The sequence below is a fragment of the Pseudopipra pipra genome, chromosome Z (genome assembly GCF_036250125.1).
Source record: "Pseudopipra pipra isolate bDixPip1 chromosome Z, bDixPip1.hap1, whole genome shotgun sequence".
NCBI classification, from domain to species: Eukaryota; Metazoa; Chordata; class Aves; order Passeriformes; family Pipridae; genus Pseudopipra; species Pseudopipra pipra.
In genome coordinates, this window is record NC_087581.1 from 44,725,237 (window position 1) to 44,743,774 (window position 18,538).

Here is an 18,538-nt window from a genome sequence, read left to right on the forward strand (position 1 = left end):
GAATAAAATATGCTTCACTAAGTGCCTTCACAACAACTGCTTTTTACAAGAATATCAGAGTATATCTAGTGCCTTGGAACCAGCTCCCTGGGCATGAAGGTTTTAGCATATCATTGCCCACTGTCTTATCCCAAAGATATACTTCTGAAGCTATTCTAATGTAATAGGAAAAAGTATAGTAGTTCAGAGACAATAATCTTCTCTTTTCTGTGCTTGATCTGGATCTACTCAGTTGTGTTTTACTAAGACAAGTGACAGTTTATCCACTGAGTAGTATTCTTTGAAAAAGACAGACTTTTCAAATTCGCTTCCCAAATATCCACAGTTCTTCACAGCCTCTATTTTCCCTGCTGACGGGGTCTCCAAGGTACCAGTCTAAACTGCGAGAACACGACTTGAAGTCCTGAAGAGAATGCTTGGTTTTGTTTCCTCTTGGTAAGTTAGATTGTTACATCTTGCCACACAATTACCTTTACTATTAAAACTTATTTAAGTTCTGCTGAAGAAGTTAAGCATAAGCAAAACAAAACAGGATCATCTGGTTCTTCTTTGCATAGGGTTAGCTTGTCAAAATATTGATGGACATTTTGTAAAACCACATCATACACAAAATTAGGTTCAATAAACAGTAGCTGAAACTAGTTTTTTTTCTTTCTGTCATAAAAGTATACAGATTTTGCAGTTTCTAATTTTAGCTCTAGAGTTTACAATGAATATCCTGAAAGCTTTATTTTATATTTTTTAGGTGGAGAAAGTATATTTAATTTCATGTTTTCTTTATTAAAAAAACTCAGAAAGTGAGAGATGCTTATTATTTCCTTGGCTGTTAAGAGTGTGTTTGCAGTATTTCAATGTTTGCTCATTGTCTAATGAGCAAACAAAACCAAGAATGGGTTGTCACTCAGTGCCATGTCAGTTAAGGGGACCTCAAGGTGTTTATTGCTATAGAATTAATAACACATTTAATCAGCTGTTCAAGTTTATTTTGGAGCCTCTTAAGTATTTTTGTTTGTTGGTTTCAGTGTTTTTCTTTTTTTTTTTTTTTTTTTTGTGTGTGTGTTATCACTGCATTGTATATCTGAACTGTGGTCTTAATGTAATATTTCTCATAATTAAGTGGTCTTGACAGGCATGTCTTATTTTAGGGACTCTAAATGTATTGTTACAGCAAATGTCAACATTTTTGAAGGAAATATAAAACTGATGAATATCTGAATAAATTTGTTTTTACGATCTTGTCATTTTCACCATGGATTCTAATGGTGCAGTGGACGCATACATGTCTAAAGTGTAGTAGTAAAACAGAATCTAGAACAAATCCTTATATGATAGCATCCCTGAATGTGTTTTAAGTGAAGCCTTCATTAGTGAAGTGAGAAATGTGAATTCATGCACTGCTGTAACATACTCAAACTTTTGCCTCTGAGTGCTGTAAAATGCTATGTGGAAATGATTCTTGTTCCATTGCCTACTTTGCTCCTCTTTTTGGGTGGAAAATCCACAGGTAAGTAAAGGTCTTAATGGCATGTTGAACCTGTGGAGAACTCTCTGGGAGGACGGCAGACATTCAAGGGTAGTAGTGTATGGGCAGGTGGGCACATGTCAAAACAGAGCAGTGCAGTGCTGCTGAAGGAGTTGTATCTTATTTTTCCTGTAAAGACCTCAGATCCAATTGGATAATAATTATTGAACAATAATCTTGGTAAGATTCTTTTCTTTATTGAAAGATGCATTCAGGGCTATCCATGTAGCCCAGAGAGTACGTGCTGTTGCTTTCCATTTTCATTTCAATGCAAGTTTCTTGTATTAAACCTCAGTGCTTTCATTAAACCTTCTGAGCACAGAACTGAGTCCAGGAGACTTGTCTTTACATGACAAGGAAGATGAAGAGGTTGCTTTGTACCTCTCTTTAACTCTTTACTCATTCCCTGCAAGCTCACATGCAGGCATTGCATCCCTACATATCAACAAAGAACAGTGATAGGGAAGCGATAGTCATAGCATCTAAGACAAGTCATCATGACTCTTGCTACATGATCAACTTCCTGGAAGTAATGTTTGTGAACAAAACTGTGTAAAAACCAGGGAGAAACCAGATATGTCAACCTGTGTCCTTTGGACAGTCTAATTGCCTATATGCCAGAATATGGATATAGGTCACTTCATATATAGGTGTCCTTGTGGTGCTCAGTGTCTTGTTCATACAACCTCACTGAAAATACTTGATTAAAGCTAAAACTGAACATTTTAATGAAGGTGTACTGCATCACAGAGGCTGCAGTGAGTTCTGCTGGGTACCTCATCAAGCAGGCAATAGATAAAAATGCCTTTATGCCCTGGTCCTGTACTTACATGCCTGAGTTAAGCATGTCCATAAGTGTTTGTGCGATGACAGCTTATGCCAACGAGTTTTCCTTTGTGGTGCTTGACCTGTGTTTTTTCTTATAGAGCAAAGTAAAAAGGAGCTCAGTTTCCTAATGGATTTGGACTGTTTCACAGTCCTTGCAAGTTGTGAGCTGGTCTGATACTTGAACTACTGAAGCAGGGCTGGTCTTGTGTAGTATGGAGCTCCAAGAAGAGCTTGGGCCCTACATTCTTGCCCTCTAATTGTTTTGCTTTCCTGAGTTTCTCAGGGCTCATACTGGTTCATAGTATAGATCCCATCCATTCCACCCACTCTTCCTCTGCTCCCCTGGCTAATTTCCTCAATTTTTTCATAGTTCACTATCCTCTCCCAGGTTTTCATCTCAAATGGCAGGTTCTGATACTGCTGCTTTATCAAGTGCCTAGCTGTTGGCAATAGCTGGTTAGGAGACAAGTCCATAAGTTAACAACTCCACGCTCTAAACACTGGCATCAATTCAACATGAGTGCATATTTTGTGCTTGCCCCATGGACCAATCATCCAATGTGCAGCTGATCTTCAAAAAGAGAAATTCACTTGGACATCTTATAAACAACATATAAGCAAGGCTAGTATTGATCCAAACTGATCGACTCTGGGATTGTGACTATAGCCATATAAACCTTTAAAAATCATAATTGAAGGTTTCAAAGCAGGTTATGAGTTCACTGAGCCCTCCCTCTCACTTGATTAATCAGTGATTTATACATATATAATGACTTTAACCGACTTATGGGGTAATTTATGTCGCAATGTGCATGATATATGGATTTAAATAGAGTAAAGAGAGGGGAAAAGGAACCATCTGTTCTCTAGAAAACCGTCTGCTGTTTATTCAGCAGGGATTCAAGAACTGTTTGAAAAATGTGTTTAGAAAGCCATGAGTAAATTTTCCAAATTTCCCGTGCTGTCTGGATGACATTCTCATATATTGCCCAACAAACAAGGTTAGGAACTCAAATTTTTTAGCTTTTGCAAGTCATTATATTTCAGAAGTTATTCAAAAGTCTTTATTTTTATGAACATATATAGTGGGTCTTCTCCTGATCTTCACAGTGCTCATGGAACAGATACAGAGATCCCAACACCCCACTGCCCAAGTTCAAACAAGAAAATGAAAGTGGAATTTCTTGGGAATAGCAGGGTTTTATTTAGGACAGGTATTTAAAAGCAGACTTACCTACATACCTAGAAGGGCTTGTCAACTGAGAAATCTCCTTCTGCCCTTCTCTTATGCAATATGAACAAGTTAACGATCATAAGAAAAACACTTCTGCATATTGTTAAATTTACACACGCAAACTTTGCACGTTCTTCAACAGGACGACTCATGCATGCAAACTTAAGCAAATGGGCAGGCACTTGTGGGATCAGGGCTTAACTTTCTGCCTGAAAGGGAAAAATCATAGAATATAGATCGCACAGAGCCACAGAATTACAGAACATGCAGAGCTGGAAGGGGGCCATAAGCATCATCTTGTCCCTGCACAGGACTCTGCACCAGTGAAAATAGGGAGGTGGACTGGTGTGTGCCCCAGAAACTATAGACAGCAACTGCAGAGGCAGTTGCAAGTTTTTTGTGTTCTACTTTTTCTTTGTTAGCTGGGTTTTGGTTTTGATTTTTATTCTTTTTTAATATTACAGGGCTGTTGGTTTGTAAATTGAACGTACCTGTAGCAAGCTCAGTATTTAACACCACGGTGGAGAATAAACTTCCTGCCAAAAGGACTTTTTAAAGTCAACCTCTCCCGAACCTTCACGCATGACGTCTCTTGAAGCGCTCCCACGCCAACCACGGAGACAAAAACCCTCTCCCAGACTTCCCAGACGCCCTCTGGGGAGCAGAGCCGGCCCAGCCCGCAGGGGTCAGTGCTGCCGCGGCCACCGGGAGGCGACGGGGCAGGAGCAAGGACCAGGGCCGGGACCATGGCTCCCGCCACACTGGCTGAGCTCGAGGACAGGGCAGCGAGGGTCCGGCCCCGCACTTGGAATGCGAGTGGGATGCCGAGGGATGCGGCGCGGTGCCGGGGGGGCGCGTAGCAGTCCACGGGCGGCTCCTCGGGCTTGGCAGGTGCCGCTGCCGCTCCCCGTCCCAGAGCCGCCCTGCTCCTTCCCAGGGGCAGCCGTGCCCGGAGGGAACCGTGCCCGTGGCCGGCAGGAGGTGGCCGGCGGCTGCCCAGGCGCTGGGTCGCTCCCGGCTACTGGCGGCGCTCCCCTCCATACCTGCGCCCCCGACGGGGAGGAGGCGATCGGCCGCGGGCAGCCGAGGGCGCCAGCCCCGCTCTCCCCGGGCCCCGCCGCCGCCGCCCCGCAGGGTCCGCGGCCGGAGGTACCACGCTGGCCGGGCGGGGACCACCCCCCGCTCTCCCCGGGCTGCGGCGGCGGAGCGGCTCCCCCGGCGTCCGCTGCTCCACACAAAGAGGAGGCGCGGAAACATGCGTGGACGGGGCGGGGGACGGGGCGGGGGACGGGCCGGGTGGGCGGCTCGGCACCTCCCCGGGGCGGCAGCGACGGGAGAGCCGCCGTGACAGCCGGGCGCGGGCGCGGGCTGTGCCCCGGGATCCTTCCTAAAACAAGCCGCCGGTCTTTTCCACAGGGAGCGCCCGGCACCCCGTGTCCAGGCTGTTCGGCGGGATGGCGGCGGGGCCGGGTTCTGCGCCCTAAGGAGCCGCCGGGCTCAATCGGCGGAGCCGAGCGCGGCCCAGACCCGGCTCAGCCCCGCTCCGTCGCCGCTCCAGGGTTCTCCTCGCCTCCCCGCCCCATCCCCCCCGGCCACCGCAGCAGGCATGGGCTGTTTCTGCGCGGTCCCGGAGGAATTTTACTGCGAAGTTTTGCTCCTGGACGAGTCCAAGCTGACCCTGACCACGCAGCAGCAGGGCATCAAGGTGAGGACGCCGGCGGTGCTGCAGAATGCAGTGCGGTGGAGCCTCCTGGGCAGGGCTCCCGTTCGGAGGCTGCCTACCGACTGCGCTTCGGGAGACGGGAAGGGTGCGGCGGTGGGAAAACGGGGTTTCGAGGGCCGAAAAAGTAACGTCGTAACTTTCCTTACGGACAGATGAATTGGGGTGACGCGTGCCGGTGGGGCACGACGTGGCTTTTGGGGGGCTTTTACATCGAGATACTCATTTAAGCGAGCAGGTGCCGACCACCCCCTGGCACTCGGGACGCTCGCCACCACAGGTATTGTTCTGTACTTGCTACCAAGAAGAGAAGGCAGAGGCGGCTGTTGCGCGCCCAGGTTGAGTCACTCCCCGCTCCCTCTGCCCTGGGCTCCCTGCCGTGCCTGCCGCGCTCTCTACCGGGAGAGACCGGAGGCAGCGGAGCGGAGCGGGAGCCGCCCTCGGGGGCGGGCAGCAGCTCCCGAGCGGAAGGGATGAAGGTCCAGCCGCGTCCCTATGCCGCTGTCCCGTTTCCCGACCGGTGGGAAAAGCTCTGGGTTTGCTACAGCGCGCTCGGCGCTGATGAACTCTTCAAAGTAGTCATCTGCCAAGCGCTAATGAGCCCTGACAGAGCATGTGAAAACTGAGATTTTTCTAAAGGCCCTTAACTTGGTCCTGTCTGGTTAAGCCTGATGACAGCAAATCGCATGTCTGAGATACTCGGAGCCCTTGTTCGAAATGCCGGTAACTGGATTTTATTAGCGACGTAAGAACGTCGTTTCGGTGTTGGATGAGAAAAAAAAAAAGAAAAAGAAAATGAAAGAAATCAGTTCTTCCAAAATTTATTGTTGGAAAGGAATCTTTCCAACTATATATTGGAATAATATTTATCAATTTTACCTAAGACTCCCGAAGAATAAAAGTCTGTATGTCTGTATGTTTTCGCTTATATGATTAAAGTTTGGTGAAGCAACTGGGGAAAGGAAAATATGAGGGAGGGTGGGGAGGGGGGGAGTTTACATTTATCAATGTATTTTTAACTGTAATCTGGGTTATTACCAGGTCTACAAGTACTGAGAATTTTCAAGCTTTGCTGAATCAACTGCTTGCAAATAGGCTCATCCATGGCAAATCCGTGCTTAGCACAGAGGAGTAAGCAAATCACTGTGACGCTGAAATTCAGTACCTGTGTAGGGTCTATGAAGTCTAAGTTTAGACACTTCTGAAAAACCTTGCCTTTAGATGCACAGATGTGGGTATGTGTGTTATGCTTGCCTATATGCTTTTGGTGCCAGTAAATATGCAGTTGCAGAAGCAGTATGTTAAAAAGTAATCTGTAAAGATAGTCCTCTGGCTAGTTTAAAGGCTAAAGCCTGAAAGTGAAGTGTTTGTACAGTGTCCAATAAAAATTACTGTCCCATGGGAAAGAAAGAGTCTGAAGATGTGACTTCTTTTCAAGAATGTGTGACTTCCAGTGTTGGGAACTGTCTAGTTTAACATGAGAGTGTGGTTTTCTGCCGTTCTTACTGTGATCTGAATGTGGTATAGTGCTAAATATTTCATCCCTTCCACCTGCTGCTTCTCTGTCTTGGATCCAACCACAGAGAGTCATGGCCTCAGAACAGTATGAGGATCTGACAGGAAAAGTAGCAGTTTGTTAACATTTTGGCATAGGCACTGGCAATGGACAGCAGGGAACCTTAGGGAAAGGAGAATCTCCCTCTTTGTAGCAGCCTGTATTTTTTTTTCCTGCTTTTTTTCCCAAGATTAAAGTTGTATAATGTGAAGCCACACCCCAGCGCTGTAGCTCCACGAGCCTTTGAAAACCTAAAGAGAGGAACTGCATAGCTCTCTCCTAGTCAGTGATTTCCACCATTGTGTTCTTCCTTGCTTTTGTACTTGCAAAAGTGTTTGTGCAGCTGTGCGTGAAGAGCAGCACATGTCCAGCTGAAGGGTAACCACTGGTTTGCCTTACTGGGTCAGTCTTCAGCTGGATCAGTGCCCTAGTCCACTTCACAGGTGAAGGAGGGCAGAACTGGCTTTTTCAACTGAGTCCTGGCTTCTGTCATTTTAAACTGCTCAGGGAACACTTGTTTGTTTTTTATTCTACAAATTTCCACAGAAATTACATTATTATTTCTTAGTAAAACAGGACATAAATTTTGTCATGTTCTGTCATTTGGCACTTTAACCTTGAAATATGAATGTTTTATTATAATTCTTTTGTTAACACATACACATCTAAATGCAGAGTCTTTTATTTTTAATTTTTTTTTTAATTGGAATTTCAACTTTGGCACCAGTGTGTAGATTGTAAATGTTCTTATGTATTTTATTTTAAAACAAAGGTTTCCTTAGAACTTCAGATTCTGAATGTGATCTTTCTTTTGTCTTTTTCACTTTTAATTTCGTTTACAGCTACACAGACAACACAAATCTTGAACTATTACAGGAGCAGAGTTTTTAAATAGTTATAGGAGCAACTTTGTTCCCTTCTTTTTTCCAAAGCAGATGCATGTATGCTAGAAATAAAACCCACAGCTCAATAGCTATTTACTATCTATGTACTTGCTGGATATTAGTGGATATATTTTTATTTTCTTTGAAGGGTGGAAGACTGAGCTCTGTGCCTGTAGGAGTCCTGGGAAAGTTTGTTTCTTCAGTGAATCCGAAATATATCATGAAGTAGATACTTGTCTCCAAACTGCTGTAGAGTTTTGAAGATGCATTGCTTAGCTTGTGTAATAGTTATTTCCGGCTTGCTATGCTTGACAGCAGCTATCCACATCAAAATATGAATTTTTTTACTTACAGTTTTATTAACAAATTCTTCATACTACAGTGGGCTTCAAATTGTGCTTCGTATTAAAACAATGAGAAAAGGTGATACAAGACTAAGACTTTGAGTGCAGTTTTGGGATACTTTCTCTGTGGATTTCAAAGAGCTTGTTAGGGAAAGGAAAGGATTGGTTTTTTTCTGACTCCGGGTGGGGAAGCTGAGATGCAAAGAAGTTGAGTGACTTCAAGGTTGTACAACAGGTCAGCATCTGAGCCAGGAAAAAAGTTCCCAGTCCTATTAGCCTGGTAGCTAACCAGTCTGCCACGGACCATGCTGTCTGAGGGGCTTGTGATGATCCCTGATCAGCATCCCCCAGATGAAACTGATTTTGCTGCTCATAGTTTTTTTTTTTTTCTGTTTTCTCACTGTTACTAGTACTGTCTTTCTGTTGTCCCTTTATGTCTTCATGGTTTAAGGTCAGAGCACTGTTGTATGAAAATGTAGAAGCTGGCTCTCCAGCATAGTAATTAGATAATCAGGAAAGGCCATTGGATGTCTCATAGTCTTAATTTTTATGTTTCCTTGTAGTACATCAGCAGAGATATTTTGGAGAGTACAGATTTTGAGATAATAAAGTGATTGCAGTTGTTAATTCAAACAGTTTTGGAATGGAAGAGGCTAGTACTCTAGAATCACCAGATTCTAGTACAGTTTGTTTAATTGAGGTATATGGCCTCAGACTGGGACAGCTTTTCCTCTTTAAAAGGATGTTCAAGTTTCCAAGTAAATGGGTTTTTAACAGATTTTTGCTATAAATGTGGTAAGAAGCAGCTGCCAACTGAAAGATAATCACTCTTCTAGGACTGCTATTTTGACCTGTCTTCACCTAGATTAAACAATAACTTAGGCATTTTTATGGTACAGTACTACCTTTTAAGTAGTTACGGCTTATTTGTTGATGTCATGAGACACCTCTGTAGTGTTTTGATATGATACCTGACTGGTGGGTTGTGGGAATTACATATTTTGCCTCTGTTAAGAATTGGAGTAATTGTCCTCCCAGAAGGAGTTTGGAGTGCGTTATTGCAAAAACCTGTTGGCGGAGGTTAAGGAAACCTCTGTGGGCTCTTAGAAAATAATGCTATGAAACCTATTTGTGATCAGCTGTTGCAGAAAGAGTGGTCATCCTGTAATGTGTATGTAACAGGAATTTAACAACTCTTTTTTCCCCCCCCTTGAAACAGTGTTTAAGGCAATTATGAGTTCTCTTTTTCCTGAAGAAGGTAAAAATATTGTGAATCTTCTCTGTTTTTTGTTTACATCTCTTTGGTTGGAAGAAAGATCTCAAAAAAATATTGGCTACTTCTCCAGGGAAGAAGCTCTCTAATTCGTCTTAAGCCATCTGGTCATCGCACTTTTGAAGTATTCCTTGAAATTCCTCTCTAAGCACTGTTTTTATGTCCTGTTTAGATTAACATGTGTAATGGACCAACAGCAATATTTCATTAGAAAAAGGGTGAATAGAAAAGATACAGTAGTTCTTCCTGGAAGACTCTGTTTACAGTGTGTTATTTTATTAGGTATTACACTTTAATAGTGATATTCTGGCCACCATACACTTACCTGGTATGTTAAAGTGTTAACTGGTCATCATCATGGCTAGGCTTTGCGAACGAAGATTTGGGGAGGGCTCTACCCACATTTGTTACAAGCGCGCTGGTGGCTAAAAAGTAACTGGTACTTCTGTGATATACAAGGCTTTCTGGCCCTCCATATGTAGCCCTCTATGAAGGGTTACATTTTGTGGTTTGTAAGCTACGCCTGTGGGTTGAATCTCTGTGTAAGATACTCCATCTCCAATGAAAGTGGGTGGTTTTTATCTGGGAAATAACCAGACAGATTTTTCCTTATGATGATTCACTGAGAATTTAACAAAATTAGATCCAAATATCTAAAGGCAGGCTTCACCATCTCAAAATGGTTTAAAAAATACCCCTCCTGCTTCAAAAAAACCCCCTCAAACCTGAAATAGTGAGTGACTGATGTTGGGAACTGTGTTAAATGACTGGATATGTAAAAAACATGAATGGGTTCATCAAAATATGAGAGATGTTTTAAAGGTATTTATGGAATAATTGACAATATGATTCAATGTGTGAAATAGATAAACGTACCAATTCTTAGAAAGTTTTCTGGGGATTGTTCTTTTTTTTTTTTTCCTCCCCATTCCTCACTGAAGCTGAGCAGTTTCAGGCTTCATGTCTTCAAAATATAGTAAATACAGAAAATGTGGGGTGCACTTTTGAATCAAGCTAATTTAGCTCTAGGGACACCAAGGAATCAATGTGGGAATGATAGGGTCCTATTTTTTTTAAACCTTGTGGAAATGCTTAATGAATGCACTTTTCAGCAGGAAATAGAATACTATGAATAGAGAGTTCTTACATTGTGTTAATTATTTTATTTGAGAGTTGGCATTAAAAGCCAAATTCACATTTGCTGTGTGAATATATAATGTATTTTTTGTGGAAGTGATTTCTGCTGGTTTATTCTTCTACGTTTTACTAAAAAAAAGCATGTTTCTGTGAGAAGTTTTCTTAATTATGTAGTTACACTACTTCAGAAATCTTAAAAATCTTTTTAGTTGTATATTGCAGTTGCTTTCCATCTGTGGTAATTTACCACTGACAGTAATTACTAAACCTTAATATCAAAGTTCAAGCATATTTAATCATATCTTTCCTTTGCCCACTTTGGTATTGATTAATAAATACTTTCAAGGCAGATTCTTCTAGATTTTCAAAATATTGCTTTGAAAAGAATAGTTAATAAAAAGTGAATTGATTAAAAGGACACAATCTAAACCTTGCTCAGCCTTGTAATTTGTTTTCTTTATAAAACAAGTTTTCTGTTATGTGTACAGATTTTGCATAGCAGCAGGAAAACTAAACAGATAATATCAAGTTCCAAGTGTAAATAAGTATATATTTTCTTCTTTAATATTATAGATATGGTGCATATAAGGATTGCCTGTAACAAAACCAGCAAAAAAATGTTAACAAAATGTAAATTATTGATACTATGTAGCCCTTCAATATCAGAAAGGTGCTATTCTTATTTAAATTTCCATTATGGGTATAAAATAGTCATCTGATTGCACACTGAGCACCAGATGGTGCATGTGAAATTTTGCACTATTTCAGTCCTCTGAAAATGGACTGAAATAGTGCACAATTCTAGTTTTAAAACAGTGAAAGGAACAAAAAACCTATAAACCTTGCTATTAACTGTTCCTCAAGAATTACTGTCACATATTTGAAATAGATTACTAATTTTACCAGTAACTTTACAGATGAGACCAGCAATTTTGAATACCCCATGGAATAACCATAAAATAAATGAACGTTGAGTGGGTGTACTTGACTGAATTAATGAAACCAGCATGACAACAAGAAGGAAATCCATTAACTTCCAAATAAAGTTACCTCTTAGACAACCTGAAGTTTGGACAATACTATTGTCGGAGGGGTCTTTTTTTTTTTGGTTTTGTTTCATTGAGCAATAATTTTTGCTGGTTTCATTGAGCAATAATTTCATAATATAACCAGGGCAAATGTAAGCTGTGTGAGGCAGGTTTGTTATTAAGCAGTTTTGGATTTCTGCAACTTGGGATTTCTTGAACATTACTTAGATTAGATTATTTAGTATAGTTAAGTAGTATTAGTATAGTTTATTAAAATTCTAATCTAAAAATCAACTGCAGTATTGCAACCCTTTCCCTCGAGAAGGAAAACTGCTAAAAATTATTCCGGAATATGAGGGGAACTCTTGAAGAGACTGAATAATTTGAAGGGTGCTTCAGAAGGAGGATTTCATCAAAAGCTATAATTTTATGTCACTTTATGCTGTAAAATATCTGTTGCGAAGATGATACTGAACACATATGAGAAAACAAGAAATTATGTATTGGTCATGTTGCGTCATTACTAATATCTGTATTTTTGGTACAAAGATGAGAGATTACTTGCCAGTGTTGTTTTTTTTTTTTTTTCTTCAATTATTTCTTTGTAAATTCTTTTTTTTTTAATTTATTTGCCTCAAGGGATTTAATTTTGTAATGCTAGAACAGCTATATTAGATGCATTTTATTCACAACTGAGATGTTTGCAAGTGAATAATCATATCTGCACAGAATTTTGCAGATTGCATTTTTAGTACACATTTTAGATCCTGCCTTTTTGATCAGATCTTGTGCTTGCTGCACACCAATTTAATTTCACAGTTTAAAATGAAGGTTGTCATTTCAGTATTGACTGTGCTTTTGTTCCCATTTCTTCTGTTGCATCCTGAGTTTTGGACGGTTGAACGCTGTAGGCACTAAGGTCAAAGGGACATGCTTGAGGTCAACCCATGCTATTATTTAGAAGTGGAAAACCAATAGAAACATTGCAAAATGAGAGCTCTACTCCTTTGGTTTTGCTGCAGCATTAAGAGGGGAAGTCTTGCCAAGTGGGAAATGTGCTTTATCTGTGATACAAGGCTGCTTTCCTTGGTTTGTGACCACAAATACTGATTTCTTAAAAGCAAAAATTCCAGTATCATCCTAAACATACCATATCTTATTTTGCATGTTGTCCCAGTGGTCAGAAGTGGACTGCTTAGTGATGCTTTTAGAGGCAAATGTAAGAAAGTGGGTCAGGAAGGTCCAGTCTGAGGTGTGTCAAGGAACACAGGCAACAGTAATCTCACAGCCAGTAAATTTCACTGTTGATGTGAAGGAAGGAAAAGAAAAGCAGTAGCATTGGGCAGGTTAGAAATCAAGAGAGAGAAAGAGAGAGAAAGAGAGAGAGGGTTGAGAATATGAATGGGAGAGGAAAATAAATGCTGTGATGACAAGCGAAGAGACCTTTTGTGAAGGGTAATTCTAGTAGTACCTTTCCAGAGTCAGAAAAAAGACTCCTCAGAAGTTTCTTTGAATTGATAGTACAAATCATCTTTGTTGAAAGTAACAACCAAAATGTAATATACCCATGTAGGCATTTTTGATCATTTTGCATGGAAATCTTTAGTAAGATGAATGCATCATTAACATATTGTGCTAGGAATGTTATGTTAAAACTTGATTGTTGGAAGTCTTAGAGGTTTATAGGGATTCCTTTTTAGGAAGTCCTTCTTTCTCCTTGGCACTCATTATTTTTTTCAAAATTCTGTCTTGGTATGAGGGAAGTGCTTACAGGTGACAAACCCTCCCTCCTATCAGGTATTTGTATTAGTAATGCTTAATAAGTGGAATCCTCCTTAAATCTGAGTGGTCCTGCTTACACTTAAAATAAATAATACAGTCAATATAATAATGAATAGTTACTAATGTGAGGAAAAGGGGCTCTAATTTGTATGGTTCATGTACTTATTGATTTGTCAATATTCACATTTTAAACTTTGCAGTGTTACAAATGGCTCTCCATAAGGTAGACAAGAAGACACTCTGTCTTCCTGTAGTTCTTGAAGTCTTGACGTGGGTAAAATCTGTATGTGGTTGAGTGAGCCACATTGGTAATAAACGGCTCAGCACTTTACTACCTTTCCTGTGTTCTCAGAAAACGAGAACTGAATGCACTGAGGGATAAATTCTCTGGCTGTGTGAGATAGAATGCCTTTCAGTAATGGAAAAGGAGGGTCTTCCATATCTGAATTGCACGAAAAATGTTCAGAAAGCAGAAAATGGCAGTTTTCCAATGTAATTAGTGGTAAAATTTGTCATGACTACTAATGTATGCAAGCACATGCTTTAACACTTTGCAGATCTAAAGGCATTTGATCATCATGTAGGATCGAGCTAGAAGAAAGATCTTCTAAATAAAAAACACCGGACCTGGTTTTTGTTTTCCACACACTGTATATTTCACTGAAGGTTCTCATTTATATCTAAGAATATGTTATTTTAGTATTACAAAAAATATTTTCTATCTATAGTAATACACTTGTCATTTATTAAATATTGAATATCTAGTTTATTTTATATTAATCTTTTAAATACATTAGGTATTTAGCTTTTAAATAGGTTATGTTTCATCAGTTTTATTCGGTTTCTCAGTGTCACAGTGTAAAAAAATTGTGACAAACTTCTTGCCTACTTGTGGATGAATGGTGGCTGGAAGGAATGTTATGGGGCTTAGTTATTTTTCCCCTCACAGTACCAGAGCAAGAGTTGTCTTTATAAGGGACTACATTCGGAACCATAAGGGAAAATAAAATTTTTTTTTAATACAATTTGTGAGTACCACAGGAAACTGGTGAAAATAGCAACTCGGAATTACAAAAATGAGGAAGAATACTTATGAGGAGAAATGAGGAGATTAATGACGAGTGAGTTTAGCACTGACTTGCAACTTGAAGCAAATGGTTAGATATCCCTTCTGAAAAGCAGTAATCTTAGAGTACTAGTATGACATGTAACATGAAAGCAGATTCTGCACATCCTCCTATTGAGGACATCATAAACTGTCTTCAAAATTCTGTGTTGTTGGCCAACACTAGATACAGAACAATGCTGCATCAGGCCTTGCGTCTGCTCTGTTTTGGTGGTTACCTGTTTGCTGTGGTACAGAAGATGGCTATTGTTTATAAATTAGTGTAATCTCATCAAGGCTGTTGAAGGGAAAGGAAGTCCCGTGTCAGAACCAAATGGGACTGGAAGGCCATGAACTGCCACTGGTTTTTCGGTATTTGTTCCCACTGAGGAACTGTCAGATTCTTGTTCCCTGTAGTTTCCTGTGGCTGCGCCTGTACTGTCTGGGAAGACAATGTGAGAAAGTGCAAGGGGCCCATGGCATCCTTGACTGAGTGGAGCAGCCTGACACATCTGCACTTGTTTCACACAGCCCAGACCTCCCCCTCAGGGGTTCTTTCAAGTCTGCTTCAGGCTGACAGGCAATCTTTTGTCTGTATGGTTGGTTTGTTTATCCAATATGCCAGAACAAAAGAAAGCTGAGCCTCAGACCATCCTAATTCTGAGTGTCATAGCATGACTGTAAGGGGTGAGTGATATGTATCGAGGTGCCTTGAAGGGGACCATGCAGCAAGTGATCCTGACAGCTGTGCATGGATCTCCTTTCAGAGGAAATTAGGACACCTTAGAAGGGATCATAGGAGAGAAGTAGCTTAAGTTCAGTAGTGGTGATCAGGAGAAAATAGTCCAGGGCAGATGAAGGAGAGGTGCAAATTGACAGCATGGTTATACTTCAAAAAACTTTCTTGTATTGCCATTTCCTTTGTGAATGGAGGGAAGAAAACCACAATGCCTTGTAGTGGAACATTTTGAAAAGGTTTGGGAATATCCTGACTTGCCCTTAGCTTTTTAGGTTTAATTTACATTTGCTGCTTTGGCTAGGGGAGGAGGGACTGGGCTTAAAGGTGTTTTTAATAATGTTTTCAGGATGGAACAAAGCTCTTAAGTTCAAAACATCAAATATTTTTCCTCTGTTTTGAAGTGATGTGAGATTATTCAGCCATATTCTTCCCCCTGTTTCTTTTTTCTCTTAAAGTCCTTCAGCAGGACTCAGATGTTCCAAAACATGTGCCCATAGGCCTTTTGTTTCTGTGTATAAGTTGTCTGGACCCTTCAGTTCTCTTTTCAGTGCTAGTGTTCTTCGCCTGCAACAAACCAATCTCTAAGGCAGTGAGAATCTTCCTTGGAAACAAATGCTTTTGGTATTCTTCAAGGGTACTGCATTTATTCTGGATTATTTTCAGTAGTCTTTTGTTCTTCTGTGCTTAGGGTTGACAAACTATAGGACCTTTAAAATTGCCTCTACAAACTGCCTTTCTCCAAAAATAGAGAGTATTCCCTGCTCTCTCAGTACTACAGATTGATATGGATGAGATTTATTAAGAAAATGTTCTTGGCCTTGTGGTGCCTTCATCTGTGGCTCCAGTGTCCCTGACTGTTCCTGCAAAAGCCAATTCTTTTCCTCAGGCATCCAATTAGTAATAATGTTTCTTTTTTTCCTGTGTAAGCAATAGTGAGTTACTAAGGTCTTTCCCTTATTTAGGAATGCTTGAAATTGTGTACCTGGTTTCAGTTCCAGTGAAGACAGTAGGTATTTTGGTGTTCTTTGGCATGAACTTCAAGAGGAGACAAACTGAACCCAATTTTTCTGCAAGCAGAAATTAGAAAATGGAAATTTACTAAAAATAAAATATGTTAGATCTTGTACGAAGGTGTTAGATGTTGTTAATATAAAATAAAAATAAATTTTCTGTATTTTTAAAATAAGTAAAACATTTTTTGTAGTCATCCTTGGCCTTTCATCAGCAGTCAGGTCTTGAGTCTAACTGTTTAGAGCATGAAAGTGTTTACTGTTTTTATGATTTATTCTGTTTTCATGTTTTCGATCATTTATTCTGTTTCTTCTGAAAAAAATCTGCTATGGAAACAGGTTTGATAAACTGTTTTCTGAAATCTTTGTCTAAAGACAAACTGCAATGCAAACTGTGTTTGTTTATGATGTCTGCTCCTTTGTAAACAGGTAGAAGAAAAGTCAGAATGGATGATCAGAAAAGTATTAGCTTTATTTTTGGTATTGTGTATGTCTGTACAGAAATTGGAGAGGTCTTGGTGAAATTAAGATATTTGGGGAGAGGAATCTATAAAATGTCAAAAGGAAAGAAGTTCCTCAGTACTTTTGTTGTTGTAGTTGTAAATCTTTCTTTGCAGTGTTTGTGTTTTTGTAAAAGCTGAAATTTTTTTGCCTGTAGCATGCAGAAGCTCCAGAAGTAGGCAGAAGTCCTGGAGGAAACCATACTTCTCACTTGACATACTCTGGTGAGAGGAAGTTTGATGGGGAGGGAAATAAAACACTTTCATTGAGTTACCTGAAAATCAATCAAAACCAGCCTTTTGTTATAGATGTTTCCTTTTTTCCTCCTGCTTAGTCTGTATCTGAGCTCATGACATTTTTGATTTTCTTGATTTTTAGTTATTTATTAATCTTAATTTTCATTTTTGTCCATGAGTATTATAAAGGTCAGGGTTGAAACTTTGCAGCAGGACAGCATACAGAAATACTTTTATTGCTGTGTGTGGCATACACATAATGTATTTCCTCCAAGAATATTAATCCAGAACTTTTAATAAACAGATAATGCCCCAAAGAAAATTCAAAATCAAAAGGGTAAATGAATTTTTCTTCAGTAATGTGTGTCGTCTTGATGAGAGTTCAAACCAGCCCAATTTTTACATGCCTGCTCTACTGAGGTTTAAGCATGCACTTGAAAAGTCACAAAAATACAAGTTGGTGTTCATTGCTGCATTCACATGTCTTTGAAAGTTATATAAATGTGTGCTGTGCCCATCTTCATGCTCAACTTGAGGTGATTATACTGAGTGTATGTTTGTATCTAATCCACCAGTGGATTGCTGTAATTCTATTGAGAGTGGTGGAGTTTCTTCTGCCTTTGCCTACAGTGGATTAAACGTTCTTCATCTTAATGTGCATTTAATATGCATTTTTTTTCTGCATAATGGAACCACATAGAGCAGATGGACTTAATATTATTATCTATAAGAGAAAGAGCATCTAACAGGATGGCTCTTATTATCTAGTTTTTCAAGCTTGCTCTCATTCATATTCCTTTTCTTACATACAGAGGGAATTCGGGGCAAGAAAAATCACTTGAACTTGAAGAAAAGTAGTGTAATTGAATTTTGAACATTGATTTCTGACTGTACAAAAATATGAAGCGAAAGAATGTACTCAAGCAGTATAGGAGGTAGCAGAGTATACAGTGCCTTTAAGAAGCAGGTGTTTGCTGTGAAGTTCACTGTGCATACAAATGTGCTGGCGTTTTGAAGTTGGTTAGGAACAGGAAACCTGACCGGCCTGATACAGGCTCTTTCTATTCAGTACAGGCTTGCAAAAAGGGAAAAAAAAATAATGCAGGGAAAAGCATGGGTTTTGTTAGCTCTTCAAAATCTGAAGCATGAGGGGGGAACCAGAAGAATGATCTAAAGGAAATTGCAGTAGTTGTTGTTTTAAATGTACACAAAACAAGCCTTGCTTTCTGTCTGGAGCACTAGCCATTTTCAATCTGGAAGGAGGAACTAAACATTTAATTAAACAATGCCTTTGACTCTGTTAGTTTATGCTCCAGCATTCACAGTACATATAGATTTAGGTTATTCTTCAATATAAGCTGTTTCCTCCCAAATGACATCTGGGCTGGAGTTTTCGTAGAGTGACACATTGTAGTTGTGGTAGCACTTGAGTGCACTGATAAAACATCAAAATGCTTCACAGTCAGCCAAGGCAGAAGCAGGTCCTGCCTCAAAGATCTGGTCTAGGGCTGCGGCAATACCCAAGTGAGCAAATTAGCACGTGTGGAATGGGAGCAGGGTAGGATGGAGGAGAAAAAAGGCCAAGTTGTCAATTCAGGTGTGGTGGAGGAAAAAAAGTTTCCCCCCTGGAGTTAAAAAAA

At 40.3% G+C, this 18,538-nt stretch overlaps 1 protein-coding gene across 6 annotated transcripts in view; it reads left to right on the forward strand.

Annotated features, from left to right (window-relative positions):
• The first annotated feature begins 4,926 nt into the window (after nt 1-4,926).
• EPB41L4A (erythrocyte membrane protein band 4.1 like 4A) overlaps nt 4,927-18,538 on the forward strand; it is a 142,586-nt gene continuing 128,974 nt past the window's right edge. For 3 of the 6 annotated variants that reach the window (XM_064641651.1, XM_064641653.1, XM_064641650.1), the window contains exon 1: nt 4,928-5,289. In XM_064641651.1, coding sequence (XP_064497721.1) covers nt 5,191-5,289 — 99 coding nt within the window. In that variant the 5' untranslated portion in view covers nt 4,928-5,190. Of the gene's footprint in view, nt 5,290-18,538 lie in introns of all 6 variants that reach the window. The other 3 variants (XM_064641654.1, XM_064641652.1, XM_064641649.1) reach the window with 2 other exon arrangements.